The 26,200-nt window shown below is 38.4% G+C and overlaps 2 protein-coding genes across 2 annotated transcripts; one reads left to right on the top strand and one right to left on the bottom strand.

Moving 5' to 3' along the window:
- Positions 1 to 103: 103 nt before the first annotated feature.
- Positions 104 to 3,991, bottom strand: LOC145482972 (uncharacterized). The gene has a single exon (XM_081461600.1). It carries the CDS (start codon positions 2,800 to 2,802, stop codon positions 1,444 to 1,446), a length of 1,359 nt encoding a protein of 452 aa, XP_081317726.1. The 5' UTR covers positions 2,803 to 3,991; the 3' UTR covers positions 104 to 1,443.
- A 7,640-nt stretch (positions 3,992 to 11,631) lies between these two features.
- Positions 11,632 to 24,828, top strand: LOC145480855 (radixin-like). Its single transcript, XM_081459189.1, has 17 exons — positions 11,632 to 11,710; positions 12,035 to 12,132; positions 12,298 to 12,381; positions 12,532 to 12,627; positions 14,162 to 14,266; positions 14,737 to 14,826; positions 15,087 to 15,166; positions 16,253 to 16,330; positions 16,452 to 16,598; positions 17,120 to 17,216; positions 17,597 to 17,760; positions 19,253 to 19,362; positions 20,215 to 20,375; positions 22,445 to 22,537; positions 22,990 to 23,199; positions 23,311 to 23,512; positions 23,940 to 24,828. The coding sequence occupies exons 2-16, from the start codon at positions 12,121 to 12,123 to the stop codon at positions 23,473 to 23,475; spliced, it is 1,692 nt and encodes a 563-aa protein (XP_081315315.1). The 5' UTR covers positions 11,632 to 11,710; positions 12,035 to 12,120; the 3' UTR covers positions 23,476 to 23,512; positions 23,940 to 24,828.
- The last annotated feature ends 1,372 nt before the right edge of the window (positions 24,829 to 26,200 follow it).

The following is a 26,200-nucleotide window of genomic DNA, read 5'->3' as shown; positions in this document are numbered from 1 at the left end:
ACGGCGGCTTATTCAGAAATATTCAAATATCAACAAAGGCCGGTGAACCAGAAACAGCGAGGGAGAGTCGATGAAACAAGTAAAGCTAATCAGTGCTTTTAGCCGAAGAACGATCAAGAACCACCTTTCTTTGGAAGGGTTGAAAACAAGACAAGCTTCGAAGTCTTTATGAACCTATCTCTCCCTGGCAAAATGACTAAAATGTCGGTTCGAACCAGCAAATGTCGTGTTGCATTTATAATAACCATGAGCAGAATTTCTCGGAAAACGGACCATTTCTGAGAAAAAGTGATGTAATTATCTAAAAATAATTTGACAGATCGCATGTTACATAAACACTGTAGATTTTTCCAGAAGTAATTAACATAACGTCGTTGCTCAAAATAATTCGAATCGTAAGGTTTTTTTATCTTGTAGGAAGAGAGATAGAAGCCTCAGAGAACGACGTAATTACATCCTTATGTTGTTCTTCGTATTTGTGTTCATTTTAGACTTCGTTTTTTAAGCCCAATAATTTATCCGAGGCAAGACTAGGTAGTTAGGGAACTGATGTTTGTAGGGGCCTGTAGGATGCGCCCGTACGGGTAATTTTCATTCAAAATAACGTACCCTTATGTAAAAACTTTTTTGTGGGAGTTTACATCAGGAGACTAGGTTATAAGAATAGTTTAGCGTGTTGTGAAAACATCAATGTAAACTGACTCAGTCAATATTACCTCAAGCCGTGCGATTTCTCAGAAGGTATAATCACTTTGTAGGAAGTCCGTACAGAGGTTTCACAAAGAATAAGGAATTCTCACATGTACAGTTCCAGACACAAAATCCCTTCCAACTTTAGTTTTGTATAATCCAAAGGAAATATTCCCAACGATAAGTCCCCTCTTCCATCGGTTTTGGAATTAAGCGGTAGTTGAACCTAAGAAAATTGTGTTATTAATCTTATTTTACTGGTTAAGTTTAGTCCCAGCGTCCCAGTTCAGTGTGCCTCTCTTTACAAACTTTCACAATGTCACCTTGACTATCCGCTGTTGCTGACACATCAACAGGAAACTTTCAAGCTACTGAGAGTTGTTTTGCTCAGTACGCCAGTTTTTGCTTGATCGGCTGAACACAAGGAAAAACACTAATAAGTGTTTCAGCGTACATTAAAAAACCGTGAATTCTGAGTTTATATAAACTACGCAATTATGATAATCTAATAAAGGAAACAATATGTAATATATATAATAAAAAAGTTTATGGAGATATGGACAAAACTGTGTAGGAAACAAAAGCATAATCGACTGAGTCAAACGTACTTTAAAAAAAGGAATTAGTTCACTTGTTCGTGCTAGACACAATGTTTATGAGCAAATCTGAAACCGATCTTTGTGAGTGATGGTAAAGAAGCACTCAAGCTATTTCTGTTGTGCTGAATATGTTAGTTGACTCATGATAAGATTATCACGGTACAAACCAATTTAGTGGAGTAATCGGCGATCTCTTTATTTCATCAAGAACTCTTTGAACATGTTGGTCCAACTTTTGTCGGTCGCTGTTTCGATATGCTGGAAGTGTGATGTTTGCAAACTCAGCAAGTTTATCCCAGTTGTGTTGAGTCATGGCTTTCAGTTCAATACCACAAGAAAACATTAATTTCACCCCTAGTCGAGCATTCCTGATATCTGTTGCCAGAGATATTTCTTGACCGCCGGGTAGCATGTCCACTTTGTACAACTGGCAAACATGAATGGTCAATTTAATACCGTGTGGTATACAATGGAGGTTGTAGAAATTTACCATATCCTTTGCACAATCCTTCATCTTGAGATCGGTTTTTTTGCCGTGTCCTGTCGACCAGAAGCACGGCTGTTTGTTCATGAACATGTCAATGAAGCCTCCCTTCTGATCTCGAAGCAGATGAACGGCTTGTCTGAATTGTTCGTCCGTCAACATGAAATACTCTGCATGGGTAGTAGTTTCATAAGCACCTTCGTAGCAATTGCCGTATCTGGCGTGAAATAAAAGCCGACCATTTTTCTCCGTTAATCGAACATAAATGACGACCGTTTCAGCAAATTTCTTTCTATCTCCTCGTTTTCCAACCTTACACTCTGATTCTCTCAGACAAGAAAATCCCGTGCGGCTAGTTTCAGTTACGTGGTAAAACATCGCACAGAATTGAGCTTTGGTGATCGCCAAAGGATTAAATCCTCCAACTCTGTGATTTGCTTTGTGATCTTGAACTGCGCTTGCCTCGTCACAAACTAATCTCCTGTTGAATTGAACAGAACACCAATCAACAGAAGAACATACCAGAGAGGAGCCCAGGACAATTAAATTGATCCAATCAATGTTGATAAGGAGTACATCGGTTGCACTTGTGACAAATAGGCGAGATGGAGGCCCTGGACCGATGACTAAATTTTGAGGGATTCGAAATGCTGTAATCAGCGCCAAGACACTTCCCATTAAAGGAAATTCCACTCTGTCGGAATTCAAATCTCGTACAATCAACCGTTTCAAGCGATCATTACCAATCACAATTTGATTTGCTAGTTGTGGACCTCCTTCCAATTTATAAATCTTTATTCTGTTATCTCCAATGTCTGAAACAACGAGGCTGTTATTCGGCGCAAAACACACGTCGTAAGGAATCGAAAGCCCCTCTGTAATTCTTGCAGCCATCCAGGGGACGCACTCATCGACACCCTTGCCGTAAAGTACAACGCAGTTTTCACGTTTATTTACAACAGCAACCATTCCCTGATCAGAAACGGCTATTCTATTGCCTTCAAAGTTTTGAAGCATACCTCCGGCCATATCTGCGATTTGACGGATTTGCCGCCGAAGAACAAGCCAAGACAAGGCAAGTGCACCTCGCAACCACAACTCAACTCAATCCAAATAGAATTGAGCGGTTTTCGACCTTTTTGTCCGTCCAAAGTGAGAAAAGAATCTTTCAAGCAAATTTACGACAAACTTTTTGGGTTAAAGAGATAAATAATTTACCGAGAAAATGGTGTTACTGCTATTCTCGGAAAACCCTGAACGGTTCCAAGAATCGCGTGACTGGTACTTTCGATTTCATCACGCCAATGTTTATCTTCTCGCTCAACGTTCAATATCATTTTCGTAGCTAGCTGGCAATCATACTACACCGTGCAATTGGCTTAGTTACTCTCTGGTTGCGTTCCTTTGGGGTGATCTGGATCAAGATCAGTGATCCAAGATCACTCTGATCATGTTGCATCAAAGCAACCGATGAATCCACTCAGGTCACGGATTCATCGGTTCCTTTGATAAACCATGACATTATACCTGCCAACTCTCACGCATTATGCGTGAGTCTCACGCCTGCGGATCTAAAATTGTGATCTCACGCATTCAGACCAATTTCTCACGCCTAACTGACAATAGTAAATGTAATTGCTTAAAAACCGATTAAATAAAAATTCAATTTTTTTTTTCGGCAAAAAACAGTTGGTGAGTCCAGCAGAAAAGCGTCTTCAAGCTTACTCCGTTACGCATATTGAGTTCGCAACACCAACTCATGTTTAGATTGTGTGACGTGACACGTTTCGGAAGTCGTCGGAAAATCTTCGGCAATCTTCGAAAGTCGTTGGGAAATCTTCGGCAATCTTCGGATGTCGTCGGAAATCTTCGGCGATCTTCGGAAGTCTTCAGAAATCTTCGGCAATCTTCGGAAGCCGTCGGTAAATCTTTGGAAATTCAGGTTCTGGCGATGAAAAATCGCACGCATTTTACTGAAAAAAAGCTGGCAGGTATACCATGATCAGAGTGATCTTGGATCACTGATCCTGATCCAGATCACCCCAAAGGAACGCACCCTCTGATTTATTTGATCAAAGCCTTTCAGCTTCTTAGTTTTGTGTTTACATGGGGAATTTTGTCACCGCCTGAATTTCACACACCTCATGTGGCTGCTCACTTGCGTGAGAGGGTTTTGGCTGTTCTGGGAGAACTTCTCATGAGATAAACTTTGACAAGCGAGCAGTGCCAAAGTCAATGAGCAGTCTGTACTGGAGTAAGAATAAGAGACTTAATTATAGTACGGGTGCGACTTTCAGTTTCAAACTCAGATGGTTTATAATTTAAGCTGTATCAGGTTTCCATCCAATCCCATTTAAATAAACACTGTACACAGTCACGGTCTTCTGTTCACCTGGCCAGCAACTGATGAGAAAGTACGTGCGAAGGTAATTGGATTGAGATTTGAAAATCGTTCTCGTATTGAAACTGGTGTAACTTTCCGCTCCCTCGACGAATTCTGCACGGGGGACTTTAGGACGGTTTTCATTCAATCCAAATTCCTGTTTGAATGTTTGGAAATTTCCGTTGAAATTCTAAACTTTCTACGGCTGGGAATATCCGTCAGTTCGTTCGATTTGTTTTTTCAGAATGTCGAATGAATAGTTCACATTTCGGAAATTCGACAACTGAGATTTTCTGGATGCTTTCAGTTTTCAGAGTTTCGGAATCTTTGGCCGAATGGGAAGTTCCCCTAGCTGTCTACCTTTCCCGCACTCTCCCCTCCCCCCCTGCCGCTGCGACCCCTCCCGTCCATTCTGGCACTAGTACTGCTCGACACCGCGGAAATACGTTTTTTGGGGCGCGATACAGTATTTTGCTGGTCAGCGGTACACATTAACAAATCTACAAAATGCCTGCAACTTTTACATTGTTTTCTCAGCGAGTCTTATCGACAGTCAAAAAGATACAAAACTTAGAGCGCACACTGTAAACTTAGCTTTTAACCTACGCTCATTTGCTGGATAGTTCTCAGTTAATATTATATATTGTGCCAAAGCCAAACTGAACTTGCACTCGGTGTGAAATTGTTGTTGTTTCGTGAGAGTTCATTCTCGCAAGCGGCGAGCCAGTGGCAATTTACGTTACGATGTGCGCTAAGGCTAAAACTAGGCAGTTTTTGTGTTGCTGTAGCGGTGTTCTGAGGACATCAACTTCTCAAGTTTGTTGAATTGATGGGCTTGAACCGTATGAATCGGTATGTCAACGGCATTTCTATCAAATTCGTCGGGAAGACATGCTCGTGTTCGTCCACTTGTTCGATTGGGGGCACTCACGTAAGTAATCACGGTCATCCTGTCCTCACTCGGTATCACCGAATTATAGACCAAGTTGGCCGAAATCGAAGCAGTATAAATCTTGGACACGTTGGCGTAACAAGTGTAGGACTGAATCCCCAAAAGGGTTCAAAATCTGGCCTCGACTCGAGGAAGAATTCACCGAGGTATGTTTTATCATAAAATATCCAATTTTAATTATACTGTACTTTAGGAAGCTTGAGGTTGGCGAAAATAAAATTTTAAATTTTTATGTTTATTATTGTTTCTTTGTTTCTTGTCATAATTTCGAATTGTTGCAGTTCTGTATTTTGCTTTTAGCGCCTCTAAAGTGTGAAAATTATATTAAACTAGTTGCATAGCTGTTAGAGTTTAGCAAAAAAGTATTTAGCTATTAAAAAAACCACAAGAAGTACATGACATCCGATTATCTTTAGATGGCAGAAGACATGGAATACAAAGCTGTTAAAAGGGTAATTAAAAATACATGCATATAAGACAATAAAATTACCATAAAATCTGGGTAATAACAACTTCCAATTAAAACTCAATAAATGAATTTCATTTTTAGTTAAAATAGGCTATCCTCCCTGTATTCACACAACAATCTTCTGATTATAAGGCCACCCAGATAATTTCTGACCACATTACCTTAGAGCCTGAGACTCTGTAACTTTGTAACATTAATATTCGTTTACACATTACTATTATCTGGATTTCCCAATAGAAAACTTCTTCTATTGTACATTTTTTTCTATTTTGGCTCAGCAAAAATCCTTTTAGATACTGTCCATGGATGATTTCCACAACATCAATGCTGTAAAAACACCAACTGAGAGAACACTGACCAATGCTTTCCATATGGCAACTCCTCTCCTGAGCATTCAGCCATCTGTTGATGGTGGGGAGAGGCAGGGGGCAGGAGCCCAGGAGAATAGGGGGCAGGAATTCGGAGAGAAATGCAAAATGCTAATTTTTGTCATTCATTAAGGCTTCAAATACTTTCAAAAACAAAAACTGAAAATGTTACTTGACTTTCATTTAGTGTCTTTAGAGACTTCTAGGCCGACAGGCAAAGAAAAATTCACCCTTGGGCTCAAAATGAGGCTCAAAATGAAACCCTTTGACAGTGGTTACATCATAGGTCATTCACTTGAAAGATGTGGGTAAGAGTAGCAAGGCTGAAAACGAAGGAAGAAAGGAAAAGGAAATGCCTAAGGACTGTGCAGCTTAATGACTAGGATGTGTTTTGAGTCTCTTAATTTACAGGGGACAGGAGCAGGATGAACAAGGGTGGGAGTCAAGAGATAGAGGTATGGAAAGTGGGAGAACAGGGCATGGGAAGTGGGAGGTTCTGACTCTGCTGTCCCTCCCGCCACTTGATGCAGTACCTTGTCCCTAAGTAAAAGGTAAAGTCTGCATAGAGCCAAGTGGCCCATCAGGCCAGGCTTATCTCAGTTTCTGTAGCATGAACCAACTAGGAGTATTTCTACTACCCCCTGGATAGGATGCTAGTCGATCACAGGGTTACCCCCAGCATTAAATTCATCAGTACCCATATGTACACCTTTGTGGAGAGAGGCACCGTGATAGTAAAAGTGTCTTGCCCAAAAACACAACACAATGTCCTTGACCAGGGCTCGAACATGGACCACTTGATCCATTGCTGAGTGCACTAACCACAACGCCACCGCACCTTCCACCATGTCCCTTAGGCCTAACCTTAACCCTAAACCTAAAAAAAAGGAGTCTGTAGATTTCAGTCAAGTTTACCTCTTTTATCACTTGTGTATTTGAGACAATTTCTAATTTCCTCGCTTTGCCATTCAGTTTACAGCACCAAAGCCTGATTTTAAGTGATTCGCAACTACTGATGGAACTTGTTTTTGCAACTTACAACTTCAGACTTTACACAAAATTTCTCACTGGAGAAAAGCAATGTTGTAGAACTTAAGTGATGAACTAAATGCAATAAATATTAATTTGTAAGAAATTTATCTGCTCTTTAATACATGCTTTTGTGTCTAGTATCTGAGTTAGATGTAGCCAAGATATATTACCAATGGTTTGTTGACGACAGTAAGCCATTTCAGAGACACAGTTGCATAAACAAACCCACTTGTTAGCCAATTTATCACAGGAAAAAAAATAAATACATATAATAATATTATACATATATAATTTATTGCCATCAGGTGCTATAATGTCTTGTAATAAAGTGGTTACAAGTTAAGTAAGAATCTTACAGAAGGGAGGATGATACAATACTATTACTAAGGCGATCATAATTATTTTCATATTGATTCAAAGCATGTGATATGTACATGTATGATTACAATGTAAAAATTATTTTGTAGTGATTGAGCAAAGCTCATCTGAATTAAATTAAATGAAAGGAAAAACAACAACAGTCAATTATTTACATCAGTTGATACACTGCACATGTAAGATAGGGAAATAGAAATCGAAAAGCTTCAAATGACTGAGTAAACAAAATAAACTAGTGGGTTTCATTGAAGAGTTGATTACTGCCTCTCTGAAATATTGAATGTCTTTTCAGCATTAAAAGATGTGAAACTTGACCACATCCCATAAGTGGAAGCGGTTTCGTGTAAACAAATTCAGGTGTTTGGGCATTTTAAAATATTTAGTTACCTGTACATACATGTACAAGGAAACGGTCTTGAAAATTTCCATGTACTATCAACATGTAATCGATGTAAACAAAAAAGACCTCAAGCGAGGAAAAATTGTCTATGAACCGAACATATTGAGCGGTCTTGAATGTTTTCAGTATTTCCAGCGTTTGCTTCGGCCAACAAATCACAATATTTTTTATTTCTACTCCCTTCGCTAATGCCACCATTATATATAAATGTAGGCTTAAACAATCTTTAACGATAGAGAAATATCTTGTGAATGAAATGAACAAATGTTTTATTGACAGCAAACGGCAGGTACAAAAAAATTATTTCATCTGTTCCAAAAGGCGCAGAAAGTCAGAAAGGTGATAGAAACGCCAAACAAGCCAGTCTTTAAAGACAAATTCTTATCAAAGTTTCTTTGACGCGTTGCGAAATATAATCTAAATGAACAAGCACCACATGTCGACGGAAAGTGAGTGTGAATAGGGACCTTAAGCGCCGACGACGACGAGCCCAGAGGACGACGACCGGAAGTAAAATTTCCCCTTACCGCGCTACTGCGCATGCTAGACTCGTCGTCCACGTAAAGCTGAGGACGTCAAAACGTTAGGTTTGCCGTACTGAGCGAACGTGAGTAAGTATTAATCTATTAACGCTGTGTTTCAGGCAGAAAATGTATATCAAACTATTGAAATGAAAGTTGGTTATTTATTTAATCTCTTAGCTTTGTATCAACTAGATTTTACGGCGAGTTTGGTGTAAAAATCGTTGGTAATAACCTTATTTTGTCGGCGATTTGTCCGTTGTTGAATTTGCTTGTCAGCGAAACTACGAAATTAAATGAATTCAGAAATTGAAAAATGACTCTGTATTTCGTTTCTTCTGGTTCCTATCTACATGTAGGCTTTCGCTTATGTTTTTAGGATAGAATTTTATACCGTGAAGGTCGTTTTAGATTATATCGGGCGAAAATTCGGCATCATTCATCTCTTCGAGTGAAAACCTGTTATGTTCTTCGTATGAGAAATCGGGATTTTTCGACATCAATTCCTCACGTAGGACTGAAAATGTGTTGTCATCGATACTACCGTTTTCGTAGCTCAAGAGAAACAGGTCTTGGAGCTCGCGAAAGGAAGACATGACAAAATTTTTCGATGGTTTTAGGTCCATGTTTACAAGAACTCAGCTCTGTTTACATGTACTCGCACTTGGTTTTCACGCCGTGAACGACGTCCTCGACCCAGTCTTACAACAATTTTACTCGTCGTCGTCGTCCCATTCGTCGTCGGTGCTTAAGGTCCCTAATAAAACGGTCCCGACTTACATGTACCTTAACCACTTCATGCAAATTACACTTTTAATCCAACTAGTCTTCAAAATTCTTGCAAAAGCTTCATACAGAACCAATCTTCTGCTTTGCTGGATACCCATCGTTTTCGACAATTCTGAGGCGAGGGCGACTGAAGCAACACGATCCAGGCTCGAGTCAGCAAACTACACATTACTCCACACAAAATGACTCCCCTGTATCCCTATTCATTACCGGAACATTGTTTGAGTATTAAAAACCCATTTAGGACGTCAAACTCACCAATAACGAGAAGTATCAAGGATATTTTCGGCCTTAAACCGAACCAAAATACTGATCTCGGAGAACTGATCGATCGAAGGACAGCACAGCCTGATGGTGATGACCACTGACCAGTTACGGTGACGTCAAAAAACGTATTTCCGCGGTGTCGTACTGCTCGAGTGAACAAACCAAGAACCACTTCTTGGTGAAGTAGAGTACAATTTTGTTGGTGGTCATCGAAGAGGTTCAGCCGTTTACACATTTTGGTCGTCCGGTGATTTGGTTTCTTCTGCTTTTTCTTCATCTTTAGTTCAGTTCTCGATAATCGATAATTATAAACAGAAACACCTTGAAATTTCGATTTCTTGCACTTTACACCCACACGTGAAAAAAGAAAACAATACCGAAACATTGGAATAATTTAAGTCCAAGTGACTGACAGCACAAGATACTTTTTTAAAGAAAAAAATCATACCTCAGCTATGTACGTAACTACTATTTAAACCCATAACAACTGAGGTTCGATCATTTTAAAAAAGGTTTTTTTTCGACACTGAAACAGCTGGCCCTAGTTGGCTTAACACGAAAATATCTACTACCTGGGGGCCAGAGGCAGTTTATTTTTCTTTCTCGCCATCGCGAGGAGTGGTGAACTCTTGAAAGCACATAAAAATAATTTTAAAAAATGGGACCTAGTGTAATCTGCCACCTAGTTTTTAAGAAAATAAGTCCATCAAATATATCTGATTTGACGAAGTTCAAGATTAATATAATGGGCTGAATAAATTTGTTTTTAATCAATGACATCAATGTTATCTCGTGTAGAATTTTATGTGTTGGAATGTACACTAGTTTACTGTTAAATCTGTACATCCACGTAAAGCGAAAACGCTAAGTGACTTCAAAGGAAAAATATCCAAACTATGGTGGTAATTGTCGCCCACAAGGTTTCCTGGTTCTAGCTTAATCGGGTGTCGCCATGGCTTTAGCGAGTGTGTTAACATTCTTTTTTCATGCAAATACTGACGTCATCTGCAAATATCCACTTGGCCACAAAACACGCCTGTGCTAAAATTCCACTCTTTAAATCAACTAAACCTTCGAGTACAATAGCGTTGATTCCTGCTGATTTGAAAGCGCAAGTTTTGGCATTTCTTCCCTTGAAACTTGTGCCACATTCTCGGCAAAATTTCAGCGTGTACAAAGGGTAAGTACGATTTATTCTGTCCGTATTGGCTTCAATTTCGTAGTTTACAAAATAAAAATAAAAACGTTTGCGCCTTGACGCAAGAGATATTCGTCCAGACAATAGCAGACTCGCTTTTACGTGAGTCTGGGGTGCTTTTATGGTCATGGTATCGACTTCAAGTCTGGTCGTCAGCATACTTTGATTTATGCGTGCGTGTTTTACAGGTTTAGTTCTGCCGGTATGCAATTTTCACGCAGGTCCTTGTTTGATACTTTCTCTAAGAACTTTAGAGTCCGGCGTTTTAATAGTTCAGAAGATTTTCTCTTATATAGGTGGAAAGCGTGAGAATTGTTAAACGAACTAAGCCTTGAGGAAACATATGGAGAATACTTTATATTATATAACACATATATCATGTGTCTTAAATTTTTGACCATAATTGGTCACGCAATAACGCTTTCTTGCACAAATGTAAATAAGTTTACGTTTGTTGGTCGCAAGCTATTTTGAGCTATAGTGAAGTTATAAAAAAAACTCAGCTTAAGTTAACGCTTCTTTAGAGTTTCACCTCACTTTTAAAAGAAACCTACATCAAATCACAATCCATGTAGTAGACTGGAATATGATGAAACTTTTTCAATCAAAATTCAATGCGCGTTGTCTAAAATACATGCACGAACGCGAAGAACGGTTCACGCCTGGGTAAACCGGTCGCCGGCACTTCGCATTCCCCACCGCATTTTTGCCGATGAACAAATTCTAATTTTTTTCCGTTAGACTGATATTGAACTAGAATTAATTTTTTTGCCATGATGTTTTTCACTTCGTCAGAAAAATTTAGAAAATTGCTGGGAGAGAAAAGACGTGTGAGAAATCCACGCACTTGTATGTTCTTGTGTTAAAACTGAACTCCTCTCCTCTGTTAAAATCGGGTAGGTCAAAATCCTGACGTATTCCGAGGCAGGGAGACAAACATATTCGATCATCTACAAATCATCTACAAAATACTTGTTCCCGGAAATCAACAAATGCCCGGAAATGGATACCAGTCTTTCTCTTGTAAATTATGTTTGTGTCCCAGAGGGGGATTGAATACATTGCTCAACACAGTCCCCTTCGAGTTACGCCCATTCTATGCTAGCTGAAGTGGTGAGATTTACTCCGAAAATTGGGATCAATTCACTCGCTTTTCTCCTCCATATTTCACCAGAAGTTGGTAAGACTCTAGAGACAACCCTAGAAGACTTAAAGAATTATTTTGGCTTTTTCTGTGCCACTACCGACAGAGTTATGCGTGGTACTTCGTGAGTCGTGGCGGGTCTAAAGTTGTAATTACAATTCACTGTAGTCGAACATTGTTCTTGCACAGATAAGCTCACTGGACTATTACAACACGGTTATGGTTTTTATTGTCCCAGCCAGTCTTAGTACTGCAGTTTCGTCCGAGCATCTTGCTGTTTGTCGTTGCAACTTTGAGAAAGTTCGTAGAGATCGTGACTCTAGTTCTCGTGCTAAATATGTGCTCTTTTAATTTCTACAGAGGCAGGCTTAACCTTCGTCGGTCAAGATATTCCATCAGATTGAGCTTGAGAGTTTATTTTTGGTGAAAAGTGAGAAAATTTCAAGATGCCTAAAGTGGTAAGTACTATTACAAGGACATTTTTGTGGCGTGTCTTTGGTGTGCAGAGTTTGGAGCCTTCCTCGTGCAATTCAACACGAGTTGGAGCGGTATTTGAAATTGCATATTTGTGTACATTCATTTTCGATTCATCGATTAACAGACACGATTGTTGATTTTCAAAGCTAAATGTTCGTGTCACGACCATGGATGCCGAGTTGGAGTTCGCAATTCAACCAAGTACGACGGGAAAACAGCTCTTCGATCAGGTACAGAGCTTGGAAAATAAGCCTAAGTAACTCAGCTTTCCGCATGCCCTTGGACATTGCATAGTTCAATAACTATTTGTAGATGCCTGCTCAGTTCATACTCACAGGAAGAAAGTTTAATATAGCCTACCTGTTTAATTACTTTCTCAGGTTGTAAAGACCATCGGTTTACGTGAGATTTGGTTTTTTGGGCTACAGTACACCGACACTAAAGGGTTTGAAACATGGCTGAAGCTAAATAAGAAGGTTTGTGTGGAAACTCTTTATACTTTGATTCTATTAATAAATATTTCGCTCTAGAACTGGAAAAATTAGTTTCATTTCTTTCAGCTTCTGTTGATATATTTTTAAGTATCAGGGATACTGCTGTGTGGTTTTGGCAGATGACTTCTAACGAAAGTGAAGGAGACTGTTTATGTTGGTGTCATATTATAGCGCCACATTTTGAATATGCAAATCATCTGGAGCAGGCGTGGATCCATACCGGTTTCCACCTTTCACGGAAATCGGTCAGATTTTTCCAAGTGGCTCAGAAACCCACGAGAAGGGGGGCTTTACAGAGTTAAAATCCAAAACATTTCCTCCATGGTCCCAGACCCCACTAGAAGCTGGCATGTTCTCTCTTGTCAATGCTGTTGGACAGTGGTGCTGTATATAATGTATACATTTACATTTACATTTAAGGTGTATAATTGTGTGGTTGCAGAAAATATCCATACCCATGATGTGGAAGGTTTTTAGGGTGTGTGTGGATGGAATCTCAAAAGCCAGAACTTTTAAGCAAGCTTATGTATAAGCATGGTCTGACCTGGTCATTCTCACACCCCACTCTTATTCAACCATCATAGCTTAAGTTGGCTTCAGATTTTACGATCAATCAGTAATAAACAGTAGGGATGTGTCACAGAAGAATGCCTAGTGTTTGGAGTGGTTGCCTTAGCCTTGACACACTGAGTTGTCTAAGTGAATTTTCCAGAGGGGCATAGGCATAGCCTCCTTTGCGGCTATTGTTTGGAGTAAAATACAACTCTCACCCTTACAATGGCTGCTTAAACCTCAACTGCATTCCTTTCCTTTTGATAATTTTTTTTTACTGCAACCACTTTGACGCTTATCAGCAAACAGTTTGCTAAAAGGCAGATGCTGTACGATGGCTTCAATTCTTAAACTTGAGTGCCTGTTAGTACTTGTAATATTGTTTTTCTACAATGTTTTGCAATGGGACAACCTTTTTATGGGTGAAACATTGTTTTCTTTTTCAATGTCTGGTTTGCATCAAATTCAGAAGGGGACATCTGGTGCTTTAGTTTGGCATCACGATAGGACAACTTAGTGATTGCTGGAGGTAGTACTGAGGAAGATAAGACAGAACTTGACGTTGCGACCGCTGGGGTCACCAATGCGACTGAATTTTTCGCACTGCGATTAAATTTTCACACTGTTCACAGAAATACTTTTGCTGGGAACTGAATCTGAGAACTTAGGGGCTAGCTGGCCCCAAAATTTTTTCTCTGAAAGTTGAGCCCTGTTTCAGAGCAAAAAAAATGTGATTTGGCGTTAAGCAGCAACGAAGGCTGTGAAGACTGCAAATGAAGGCTGTGAAGGAGACTAGCTTAAGTGGTGTACTGAATACTGTTGGAAATTTCAGAGGAGTGGGGGCGTTATTGTCTTTCAGGGAGGTGGGGAGACCTCTTACTCGGAATTCTCTCCTTGGTACTACTATGGATGTTTCTGAAATCACTCAGTACCATTTGTTGTTTTTCGTTTATTTTTTATTTAGGTTCAAAGTCAGGATGTCAAGAAAGAATCGCCACTTCAGTTTAAGTTCCGGGCCAAATTTTTCCCTGAAGATGTGTCTGAGGAACTCATCCAAGAAGTCACAAGGGTAAGCAAAGATAATTTTTTTGAGTACTTGTTTTTTTCAATTTAAAATTCAACTTCATTTTCTTATATGGAATTTATAAGATTTAGGTTTTTACTTTTTAGATTCTATGCAAGTAGCAAAACTGTGAAAATGTTCATGCAATTGCCTACATATGTTTTGGCCATTATTATTACCTGTAAGATATATTGTCAGGCACAGTTGAAAATGTATGTAAAATTTGTGTGGTGTAAATGCTATAGTTATTTTCACAATTATCCAGTGAAAAGGAGTAGGGATTAATGGAGATTACCATTTATAATCTCCAGAATCTTACCCCATTAGCAGTTATTGCATTTATCAATTAAATTTATGTGACAGGCTGAAAAATGAAATGTCAAATCTTGATCAATAATAAAGGCCTTGCAAGATTCATGTCAATAACTTCCTGAATGGTAACGGAATTTCAGACTATGTAATTTTTCCTTTTGTAGAGGCTGTTCTTCTTGCAAGTAAAGGAGGACCTCCTCACAGAGAAGACCTTCGTTCCAGCTGAAACTGCAGTTCTGTTAGCCTCCTATGCTGTAAGTGGACTAAAACAATTTGTTAATTATTAGAGTAGTTACCTGACTTTTCTGTGAGCAAATAGTCAATTTAAGAGCAGCTAAATAACACAGAACCCTGCTTTACAACCATCTTATTAATACAGCCACCTTGTTATTACAGCTATCTGATTTTTGTTTGGCTGGAAGGGAGCAAGTCATGTCATGAAGCCGTATCCACTTGCTATTCTCCTATTCTCAAAACTTACCTGTATTTAACATTGCTTTTTTCATGTACATAGCTACAAGCTAAACATGGACCATGCAATAAAGAAATTCACACCCCTGAATCTTTGAAAAATGAGAGACTAGTGCCTGAAAGGTGAGAGAGAAGTGGCATATTGAAACCAGTAAGTCCTATCCAATCCTCCGTAGGAAAAAAGATGGCAGCTGTGCATTTTACCACAATACCATGCGAATCTAATTCAGCCCATAAAGTACAAGGAAAGCCATATTTTTGCAGTGTTTTTCCCTGTGCTAATGACATTGTGTCTTTTAGATTTGAAGGTTTTAGAAGTTTTCTGTACATTTTTACGAGTGTTGTTTAAGGTTCTGTGCACTAAGAATTATGGGTAAATGTACCAGTCGGCATCTTTTTTCCTACGGTGGATTGAACAGGTTCCATTCATTGAGTTCCACATCAAATTTTGACTACTGGTATTAGGTGTTTTTCACTTTACATTTCAATCTAATCTGAATTAAATGTTATCATAACGACAACAGCAACAACAACAGCTATTTGTACCAAAATAAAAGAAAAAAGAGTACAATTTCTGAGTTTTCTAAAGAACTCCTGTTTAGGTGGAATGGCCTCCTATATCACAAACTGACAACAGTTGAATTAACTGTTACAGTCTTAAAACAATTTGGGAAAATTCTCAAGGTTTGCATGCAGTCGCATCGTCTTTGTGTCTTTACTCTCATAATTTTGGCAATAAATATTAGCCAAACAGTGTGTGACTTTATTTGAGAGTTGTCGTAAAACACAGTAAAATCCCATGTGTAAGAACCTACATTTCTTCAAGTGTGGCAAAATAGGTTCTTATATTTTGTGGGAGTTATTGGCAATTTAGGCTAAGTAGGTTCTTCATTAGACTCTTAATTTGTATGCAGGAGATATAGTTGTTGCTTACAAGAAAAAATAAATTAACTTGGGTGTGGTCTTGGAATATACACAATGAAAATTTAATAAAAATTTGCAATCTAAAAGTTACATTCCTTGGTTAAGATGATTATCATACTGTAACCCATACATAAGAACCTGCTTGATCTTGCTTGGATAAACAGGCTTTTATATTTTGGGGTTTAAAAATGGCAAATGTTGTTAGCAGGCTCTTCAATCTCTAGGTTCTTACACGCAGGTTGTTACTGTTGTTAAACTGCATTTGTAATGTTATTTTCGTTTTAGATTTATAACTAACAAGTTAATAGATGATGTTCCTGGTAGATGCTTGATTTGGTGGGCTGAACACGAACATATGGCAAGGTACAGAATGTGTGGCTCTGTTTTGGTTTTAGGAATAGCCTCTTGCTTAGCCTCATGCTACCTTACATGGGCAATTGTTATTTAGTCACTGTCAATCTCATAGCACTCCATTATATTGCAGAGAGGAGGCAATGATCGAGTATCTTAAAGGTGCACAGGACCTAGAAATGTATGGAGTAAACTACTTTGAAATCAAGAATAAGAGAGGCACAGAACTACACCTTGGAGTGGATGCCTTGGGTTTGAATATATATGAAAAAGAAGACAAGTAAGATTTTTCAGCTAGTACTCGCCTAGAATATTGTTCATGTTTTGCATTATATTTGAACCTGTTCTTATTACCTAGCATGTGCTCTTTATCAAGACAAGGAAGCCTGGCTGATGTTTTTTTTAAATTTAATTAATTGATTTTTATTATGGTTATTACTAGTATTTTTATTACCAAACACATACTTGCATTACTTTCAATACTCTACTTATACCAATACTAACTAATAATACTAACTAACTAATAATACCCTACTAACAATACTCTGCTTACAAATACAATACTTACATTACTTGCAGAACATACTGCTACTGACGTTACTTGTTCGTGTTAATTGAACCTTTCCAAGATGCTAAATTTATATATTTGTTTGACAGCAAATGTAATTATTAATGGTAGGTAGTGATCTTCTATCAAAAGGATGATTCAAAACCAAATATCTCCCAACTGGCTTGAGGAAAAAAAAAATTAAAGTCTAAGAACTACCTCACACTGAGCTCTCTTTGAATTTTTGTATCCAGGCTAACACCAAAGATTGGATTTCCTTGGAGTGAGATCAGAAACATCTCCTTTAATGACAAGAAATTTATCATCAAACCTATTGACAAAAAAGCACCGGTAAGTTTTGATGTAACCTGCGATAGAGCCATTTTTCTTACTGGCTGTTAATGGTCTTTCACTTTTCTTGTGATGAAATTTTCAAACAATTTCTGAGATAATTTGAAAAAGAGTATGTTCCCCAAAATCTTGTCTTGGGTGTAAGTAATTTTAACCATAGTTTTCCTCAAGCAACATTTTTAGGCCAAATCATGTCAGTGAAGCCAGCTTAATTAGCTGAATTAAGGAACTGTTTTTCTTTGTGTGCAAATGAGTTCTGGTAGATTTACAAGGCACAGAGTTAGAATGTCCCTTGGTTACATTTCCAGAGGTAATGAATAATTCATGTGGGATATTCACAGCCAAGATTACGATGTTGATTTATTTTTGATTATCATCAGGACTTTGTTTTTTACGCTCAACGCTTGAGAATAAACAAGCGAATTTTGGCTCTCTGTATGGGTAACCATGAACTCTACATGAGGCGTAGGAAACCTGACACAATTGAAGTGCAGCAAATGAAATCACAAGCAATGGAGGAGAGGCAATCAAGATTGAAGCAAAGGTTAGCCTTGCATCACTGACCTTGAGAGAGAGATTGCAAACAAAGATCTGACAGTTCTGGAATGCACATAAATCAGAGTTTGAAAAAAATTTGAATTCCAGCCTGCCTTTGGGACAAGTAGCTCTCAATTCTTGCTTGCCCTGGGCAATTAGTTTGCTCTTTTATGATTCATTCGGCAGATGACTTGCCTGATCCCTTGTTCATCAGGCAAGTGAGAATGAAAAGTTACTTCCCCAGAAGGGAAATCTACTCGTCTGGGACAATGGGACAGCACTTTTTTTGAGCCCTGATGTTGCTGACAGTTATCAATCCAGGTTTTAACATGGATTTTTCTGACTACCTTCTGACTTGGTGTTAAGGAGACTCTGATAACCTTTGTTTCATGAAGGTTGTCCTTTTGACATAATAATGTTATATAATTTTTTTTTTTACCATAGTATTGTTTTTGAATTCTATGGGCACAAAAGCACTTTTGTAATTTTAATTGATTGTAGGGTGTGCTAAAATCAAAACTGATTTTCTCCAACAAGTAGAAATTTTTTAAGAGAAAATTACACAGACCAACAAATTTCACCATTTTGCAGTATTTGTCTTTGTTTCTATTTCTGGCAGCCATTGTTGAATTGCAAGACTTAGAGTGTTGGGACAAGAGAACTGGGAGGTGGAGGGTACAGGGAGAAGATAGAACTTTGAAAGCTTGCAAAGCCTGTGAAATCAGTTAATACTCCCATATTAGTAACAGCGTTTGATTGCTTTTCCAGCTCTGTTCCATATTGTGTAGTTCCAGAAAATATCCATACCTCCCCCACGGAAGGGATTTTTTCTAAGACTCCCCCACCCCTCTGGAAATTCCAATAAAGCTTCACACATTGCTTTAAATTTTTTGGTCTTACAGAACCCCCCCACCCCCCAGGAAATTCCAATCCCTTCTGTGGGGGGAGTATGGATATTTTCTGGACCTGCACATTGCTGTTTTGGTCACGTACTGGGCTGTGGCGTCACAATTGAAAAACAGAATGTGAACATGTTGCAGGGCTGCCATTAAATTAAGTTTAGAGTCACCTGTGGTCTTGTTCTCCACACCTGTAGCAAACTTGTTACTTTGTGGGTGAATTCCATCAACAACAGGCAATTACATCCGTAGCATCTAGGGGGGAAATCAAGCATACTCAGCTGTAAATGTTGTAGCTTGTTTGTATAATTTCCTCGGGGTCTCGTGGTACTACATTAGATGAGGAGTACAATATTTTGTACAAATATTTTTGGGGCACACTGAACTAAAAAGTGATTTTTAAATGGTTTTTATTTCTGGCAAAGCACCGGTTCCAATTTGTATGGACAGACACTTCACCTTTACCTAGCTGGTTAGCTCATTGTTTTGTTGCCTTGGAGAACTTAAATTGTTATGCACAGATAAACTACTAGCAATTTTTTGGTCTTAAATTAGCTTTATTTATGGGAAACCTAATTTTTTATCTTGTCTGATACTCAGTCAAAAGCTGGAGAAGGAGAAGGCTGCTCGTGAAAAAGCAGAGGCTGAAAGAAAAAGATTAGAGGAAGAGATAGCTCTCTTGAAAGCTTCACAGGAAAAACAAGCAAGAGGTAGAATCTGGAAGTGCATTTTAAAAAATTTTCTGCATAGGGAACGGTTCCTGTTGCTTTTCCCATTATCTCAGTTGCATTAAATGGTTTTCCACATGTCTGCCTGACCAAAATATGTTACTGTTTTTTCCAGTACAAATATTGAATCCAAGGTGACCACAAAACTTACTATTTCTCAAAAGTCCCATTATTTACATCAAAACTTGAATTTAGAATCAAAACTGACCTGCATTATTAATAATCTTTATATAGTATTTAACAATTGTTTCATGAGCACACTTTGGATAGGAGTTGGCTATAATCATATCATATCCAGCAAGCATGTGTGGAATAATAGTTTTATTGAAAACGCCCCAAAGAAACTAAACTGAAATAAAAAATTAAAACGTCCCAAGCAATCATGTTCACGTACACTTACCATATTTGTAGAGCATGATGTGTTTGGGACAAACAAGCCAATGAAAACTCTTCAATTGCATTATCTAATGATCCAGGTTTTAAAAGGTGGAGTTGCTCTCTCATTTTGATTGGTTCTTACTTATGATCAATTGGAAGGCAGATCCATGGATGATGTCATTGACATTTTTTCCTGGATTTCTGGATCCTGGATTCCATGTTGTGGTGTATCTGTTCAGTAATTGATCACAGAAGATGTCAAAATGTGGTAAGAACATCAGTGACACTCGACTGTCACCTAGTGTGCCACTTTTTTTTGTTCTGAGTACATTTTTGATGTCATCTGTGATCAAGTAATGAATAGACGCATGGCAACGTGGGATCTTTTTTGTCAATTTATTAATTTGAAGTAATGGTTATTTACGGTTTTATGTTGTGTACTTGTCATTGTTATAGAAAAGAGAGAGGCTGAAGAAAAAGCTGCAGAATTGGCAAAGAAAAAAGAAGAGCTTGAGGAAGAAACTCGAAAACAAGAAGAAGAAACCAGACGACAAAGAGAAGAAATTGAGGCAATAAAAAGGAGAACAGCTGAAGATGAAGCAGAGAAGGAGAAGTTGGTAATGTCCAGATGCAAATTAAATATAACAGGGCTCGAAATTGCGACTCACTGGTCGCCAATGCGGCCAAAAATTGAGCACTGGCGACTAAATTTTCAGAACTGGTCGCCAGCTGGCGACTCAATTGCGTTTCGTCCAATAACTAAAGAAAACCATGACACAACTTTTGTTTTTAAATCTTTATATTAGGAAATCAATCGGATCTGGTAGCTAGTATACAACTCACCTTTCCGTCCCCAGTAAAATAATGTCTGAATATTACAAGATAATCGAAAAATATTGAATGTATTTCGACACGTCGATACTGCGTTCACGGCGCGCCATGTTGTTTCAGCGGCTTCTTCCGAAACTGGGATCGCAGGCGCACTTCAACACCATGTGCGTTTCATTTGCTGCGAAAATGGCGGCAGATATACCAATCGGTTGAAGGAATTACATGAGTTTTTATGTGCGGGGTATTAAGATTCAGCCAAAAGGTTAACCCAAACTTTGAATCCTTCATCAGTTGGTGATGTAGGGAAAGTGGATTTCGCCAAACTGTCGGCAGCGAAAAGGCAAAAATAAAGAACGCCATTTTGAAGAAGTAGCAAAGGGAAAATATGCAAGGACCCGTGTGAAAACCACGGACTTAAAATGACTATGGAGACAACCATCACCTTCGGACCAGATACATATCACCTGAGAACAACGGTAGCTTTATAACTAAGCGTTACTCATGCTGTTGCTAATTGTTTTCGCTCTTCAATCGTGACTTTTCTTGCATGCAAAGCAACATATAAAATCGTGTTTTTTCCGTTAATCGCCAGCTGGCTCCCAAACGAAAAAGTTAATTTTGAGCCCTGTATAAACACTTAGACTCCATATTTTATAACCTGCAGTTTCTACACACTTGTACACAAATTCTACAATAGAGCAGAACATTCTGCTAAAAGAGTTTAGTTACTGCTCTTCACACAATGTAACTTAGGTTGTGAAAATTGGATCAACTTCCCCGCTTGCAGTCAGTGGTTGTAGTTAGACACAGATCAAACATTTAAGTTGACATGGACAACATTTCCCAGTTCAAGATTTTCTTCTTTTTGGTCAGTATTTTGACAACAAAAAACCCTAAACCCTTTAGTTAAATGGTTGTTGCTGGAGTCTTTTGGAAATGGCACTATCTAAATAAACAATAGCCTCCATTTGTCGCAAAAAATATGCACAGGTATTTGTCCATGGACATTATCTGTTCCGAGAAGTAAACAATTTTCTGATAGCGTACCTCGAGGAAAGCTGTGAGCTTTGAGGAACAGATAATGTCCAAGGACAAATATTTGTGCATATTTTTCCACCAGATGCAGGCTATTGTGTTTATTATCATTCAAATGTTTTTTGCAACATGCACAGTTTTGAAAATTGGGGAATATCACGCAGTTATTCCCCAGTTTTAGCCGTGGAATATTCAGTCACGTGACATATTTAGACCAATCGCGTGTTAGCAAGAATATTTGATAGGTTATAAATAGTGGCATTATTGTTATTGTAGTCACAAGTCCAATAGATCTTGTTCACAAAATATAATAAAATCAGCCATATGGGAAGTCCAAATGATGACTGAGTTTACAATAAATGTTATATACATACATACATAATGATGTGAAGTATATATGAAAATTTACTGAGAATTTACGGAAAATTTACTGCAATGATCATTCTTCACTTTCATCTACAACTGCAGTTCAAATATGAATTATATCATATATACTTTACATCATTTCACTCCTCATGGGAAGATATGAATTAATTGACCTTGCTCCCAATGTGTGGCTTCATAGCTCAGTTGGTAGAGCATCGCACTGGTATTCGCGAAGGTCACGGGTTTGAATCCCGTTGAGGCCCTGATTTTTCCAGGCCTCTTCTTTCCAATTGCTTAAATTGGAAAATTTACTGCAATGATCATTCTTCACTTTCATACGGACATAATGTTGGAGTGATTTCTTGGAATTTGATACCTGACCGGGTAATAGAGGCTGACTGCTTAATAGAGGTTTGACTGTAGAATTAAAACATGTTTGTCTATTTTTGAACAGGCCAGGGAAGTAGAGGACCGGGAATTAAAATTAAGAGAGTTAGAGGAAGAGGAGAGAAAGGCAAAAGAAGAACAGGAGCGGGTTCAAAAAGAGGTAAAAATTACACAGTGTGGTAATTTGCTTATCATTTTGAGGCATGGGTTTCATTAAGGGCTGGGCATCAGCCAAATTGACTGGCTGTGAGTATGATTACGCGCACCTGGTTTGATCATTTAGTGGAAAGTTTTTCTTATAAAGAACACGAGACTAACTCATGTTTCTGAAACGACACCCAGATAATACAGTCACTTTGACATGCCACACTGTTGTCCTTATATTATGCAGGCTTCACTGTATTTAGCAAGTGATTCTGTCCCAATCACAGCATATTAACTCTGTGTGATCCTTTTCATGGCAGTTTTTTAGTTATATTAAGTGTGTCATGTTATTTCAAGCTAACTGAATTGATCTATCAAGGTAGAATGAAGTACTTTCTAAATACTGGCTAGTATTGATAAAGCAAAGTGGCTCTTCTGTGATGTAGTTCCTTTCACTTTTTTTTTAAGCTTGAGGATCAAATGGAAGAGAACAGGAAGCTTCAGGAACAAGCAGTTTCATTGCAAGAGAAAGTAATGGTACAAGAAAAAGTAGAAATGGAAGAGCAACAGACAGCTCTTGAAGCTGAACTCAGTTTGGAGGGCATTGAAGGAGACAGATCTGAAGAGGACCGATTAACAGAAGCTGAAAAGAATGAGCGACAGAGGAAAATGCTTCTGGTACGATTTGAATTAAACCATGATTATCAAAGAATGCCACTATTACATGTCACAGATAACTAGGCATCTGTCATGGTATGGTCATTCATTGCCCTCTCTGTTGTGTTCTAGGAACTTCAAGCAGATCTTGAAAAAGATAAAGAAAGCAGGATGTTAAGTAATTATGACAAACTCCACATGCAAAACCAAAAAGAAGGAAGAGACAAATATAAGACACTGAAGCAGATAAGGCAAGGAAACACTAAGCAAAGGGTTGACGAGTTTGAAGCTATGTAAAGTTGGGGCCAAAATGATGCAGCCACTGCTAACTAAGGTGAGAAAGTATGTAGTCTAACATGTGGAATCACTTAGCTATGCTTTGAAGTTGATTAAGGGAAATTAAGCACTGTAGCGTGTTTGTGAAGCCGATATTATGCTCATTAGCCCTTCGTCACAACAACACTGTGAGTGAGCAGTTCTTACAAGTTGCAACTATTTCCTTCATCCTGAATAGTAATGTTGTTTAATGCCAAGAAATAACTATAAGAGAAACATCACATATGCAACCTTTCCTCAACATTGCCAACATGGTAAGAGACCTATGTTAAACTTGCCATGGACTGCCTTGAATGGGTATGGAAGAGAATGGAAAAACGATCTTGCTTATAACAGTGACTAACTGGGAATTCCAAATTTATTAATTATGTGACTGTAGTGTTTGTTCTACAAAGTATTTAAGATTACTTGTTTTTCTTTCTTAGGTGCAGTCAATATTGGCGATTTCAAAGGGAGTCCCTCTCAGTTTTACCTGAACCACTCACTACAACTTTAATCCAATGAATAATGATTATTTTGCACATGCAAAGAATTTGATATTGTCTTAATTAGTTAATTTTTGTATTATGTCAGAAAGAGATATCATAATTATGCTGAATAGTGTTTTCTTTGCATTAGTAGAAATAGTTTCCCACTCGTGTGAGGCCATCAATGAAAAGTGACCTTACCAGGCAAGGGTTGACATACCATGTTCCTTGTCTCATTTCAAACTGCAGTGCCTTGTCAGTGCCATGTTGTTAGTTGGCCCTTATAGCATGCTTCAACAACGTTGACACATTTCAAGTGCATTCACAACTTCATACTATGTTTGCTTGTCCGATTTTATCTCAGCTGGGTGTTATTTTGTGATGGCTTGTATTGTTCTGGATTAGTAGGGTATTTTTTTTTCAAACTTGTAAAGAAGGCATATTGTAGTATCCCTTTTGTATGATTGAGTGAAACTCGTTACATTGTACACTTGGTTTATGATTTGAGGTCCTGTCTTTCAATCCAGTGCTGTCATGTTGCCGTTGTTAACACTATTTCATTCGACTCCTTCGTTGTACAACATGAGATTTTGCTTTATGCCAAACCATTCGAGTACAAGTAATAGTTGTTGATTCAGTCTGTAACAGACCAGTTAACAGTAAGATGACCTGTAGTATTTTACAGGCAGTAAAGATATGAGCGATCACCTTTTCTTAGTAAATATGTAGCTATTTTTCTGCATTATTACCAAGTGAAGCCCCGACTTCCGTGGGCAAGAAGTACATACTGGAGTACTTTTGGCATTGTGATAAAAAGTAATCAATTTAAATAAAATCAACATCTACCTCTAAAGTGTGGCTCAGTTCTGACTTCCTAATCTTCATCGTTTTTGTAAACTTGTTCATTTATTTATGTGCGTGCTTGTTGGCGTGTTCCAAGTGTTTGGTCAATTGAAAGGAATGCTACCTGTTTGGCCCCCAATCGATTTCGCACCCCTGAACGCATTTTAAACTTCCTATTTCGAGTTCGCCTCCACCCTTTTTGAGTTAGCTCAATGGATTAACGAACGAGAAATAAACATATTGTGTGATTTTGTTTCATTATGCCAACTAATCTGGGGTGAACTTGATAGCTAGTTGTGTCGGTGTGGGTGCGAACTTGCTGGTTGCGAACTCGCCTGAGTGCGAAATCTCCAGCTACCATTAAAAGTAGCGAAAAAAGGGGGTAAGATAAACAGAATGGGGTGGTTTGGGGTACAAGAAGCGAAAGAGCTCTCCCGTGCAGATTACAGATTGCAGACTCCAGTCTGTGTAGACTGGGTAAACTGCAGACTGAGGGAAAATGGCAGACTGCTGACTTTCTTAAGTATATATATTGTGTTATTTACATTTTCGAGTGCTAACTGAAAACAGGGTTACTCAGGCTAATCGTCAAAATTTGCTTAACACTCTGGTTAGCTTGAGGATCACACCGGTTAGCCTGGAAATCACTCGCATTAGCCTTAAATGACTATGGTTGGCGAAATGGTGCAAAATTCACAAAGTTTATATTCATTCACATTTAACGTTGTTATTATTATTCACGAATATATTTATTCACATTCAACAACTAAATTTATATTCAAGAAATATACTAATTCACATTTAACGACGTATTTCGTATTCACGAATATATTTACTCACATTTACGGGATGTATTCATTCACATTCAACGGTTTATATTCATTCACATTCACGATCGAAATATTGGTTCAACATGGTGCAATATTCATTCAACATTTTCTGCGCACCGTCTTCGCGCATCATTAGGTCCCAGCTCACGCTCTACAATTTCTGAACGCAATATGGCGGACGAAGGAAGCCTTATTATATGAAGGGGTAGAACAAAGACCAAAGACCCCAAACACAAATGTTACATTGGCAGGAACTTTCGATCTCCTAAAAGAGTGCGAAGGGGAATGGAACACCGCGGAAGTAGGATTGAGAGAGAACATCCAAATAAGGCTCGAGTGTAGCTCTCCAGCAATTACTACCTTTCGTCAGTATCATAGGGCAGCACTGAATGAAATACTGGGAAATATATGTCTTTTGCATGGAGAATGGATACGACACGACTCATCAAACTGCACAAACCTTGCAGTGTATTCTGTGACCAGCCCTGAGGTCTTCCGAACTCGATATTCAATATCGGAGGTAGTTCTTGGGGAGCAGAGATGGCG

Source organism: Orbicella franksi, chromosome 3 (genome assembly GCF_964199315.1).
Source record: "Orbicella franksi chromosome 3, jaOrbFran1.1, whole genome shotgun sequence".
NCBI classification, from domain to species: domain Eukaryota; kingdom Metazoa; phylum Cnidaria; class Anthozoa; order Scleractinia; family Merulinidae; genus Orbicella; species Orbicella franksi.
The sequence above is the reverse complement of the archived record's forward strand: the minus strand, read 5'-3'. Positions and strand labels throughout refer to the sequence as shown.

What these genes read in the sequence shown, in the direction of transcription:
- LOC145482972 (XM_081461600.1), bottom strand. Translation starts at nt 2,802, where the DNA reads ATGGCCGGAGGTATGCTTCAAAACTTTGAAGGCAATAGAATAGCCGTT.
- LOC145480855 (XM_081459189.1), top strand. An exon ending in ACAGGAAAAACAAGCAAGAG is followed by an intron (nt 19,363 to 20,214) that starts GTAGAATCTGGA and finishes TCATTGTTATAG; the next exon opens with AAAAGAGAGAGGCTGAAGAA. An exon ending in AGGAGCGGGTTCAAAAAGAG is followed by an intron (nt 22,538 to 22,989) that starts GTAAAAATTACA and finishes TTTTTTTTTAAG; the next exon opens with CTTGAGGATCAAATGGAAGA.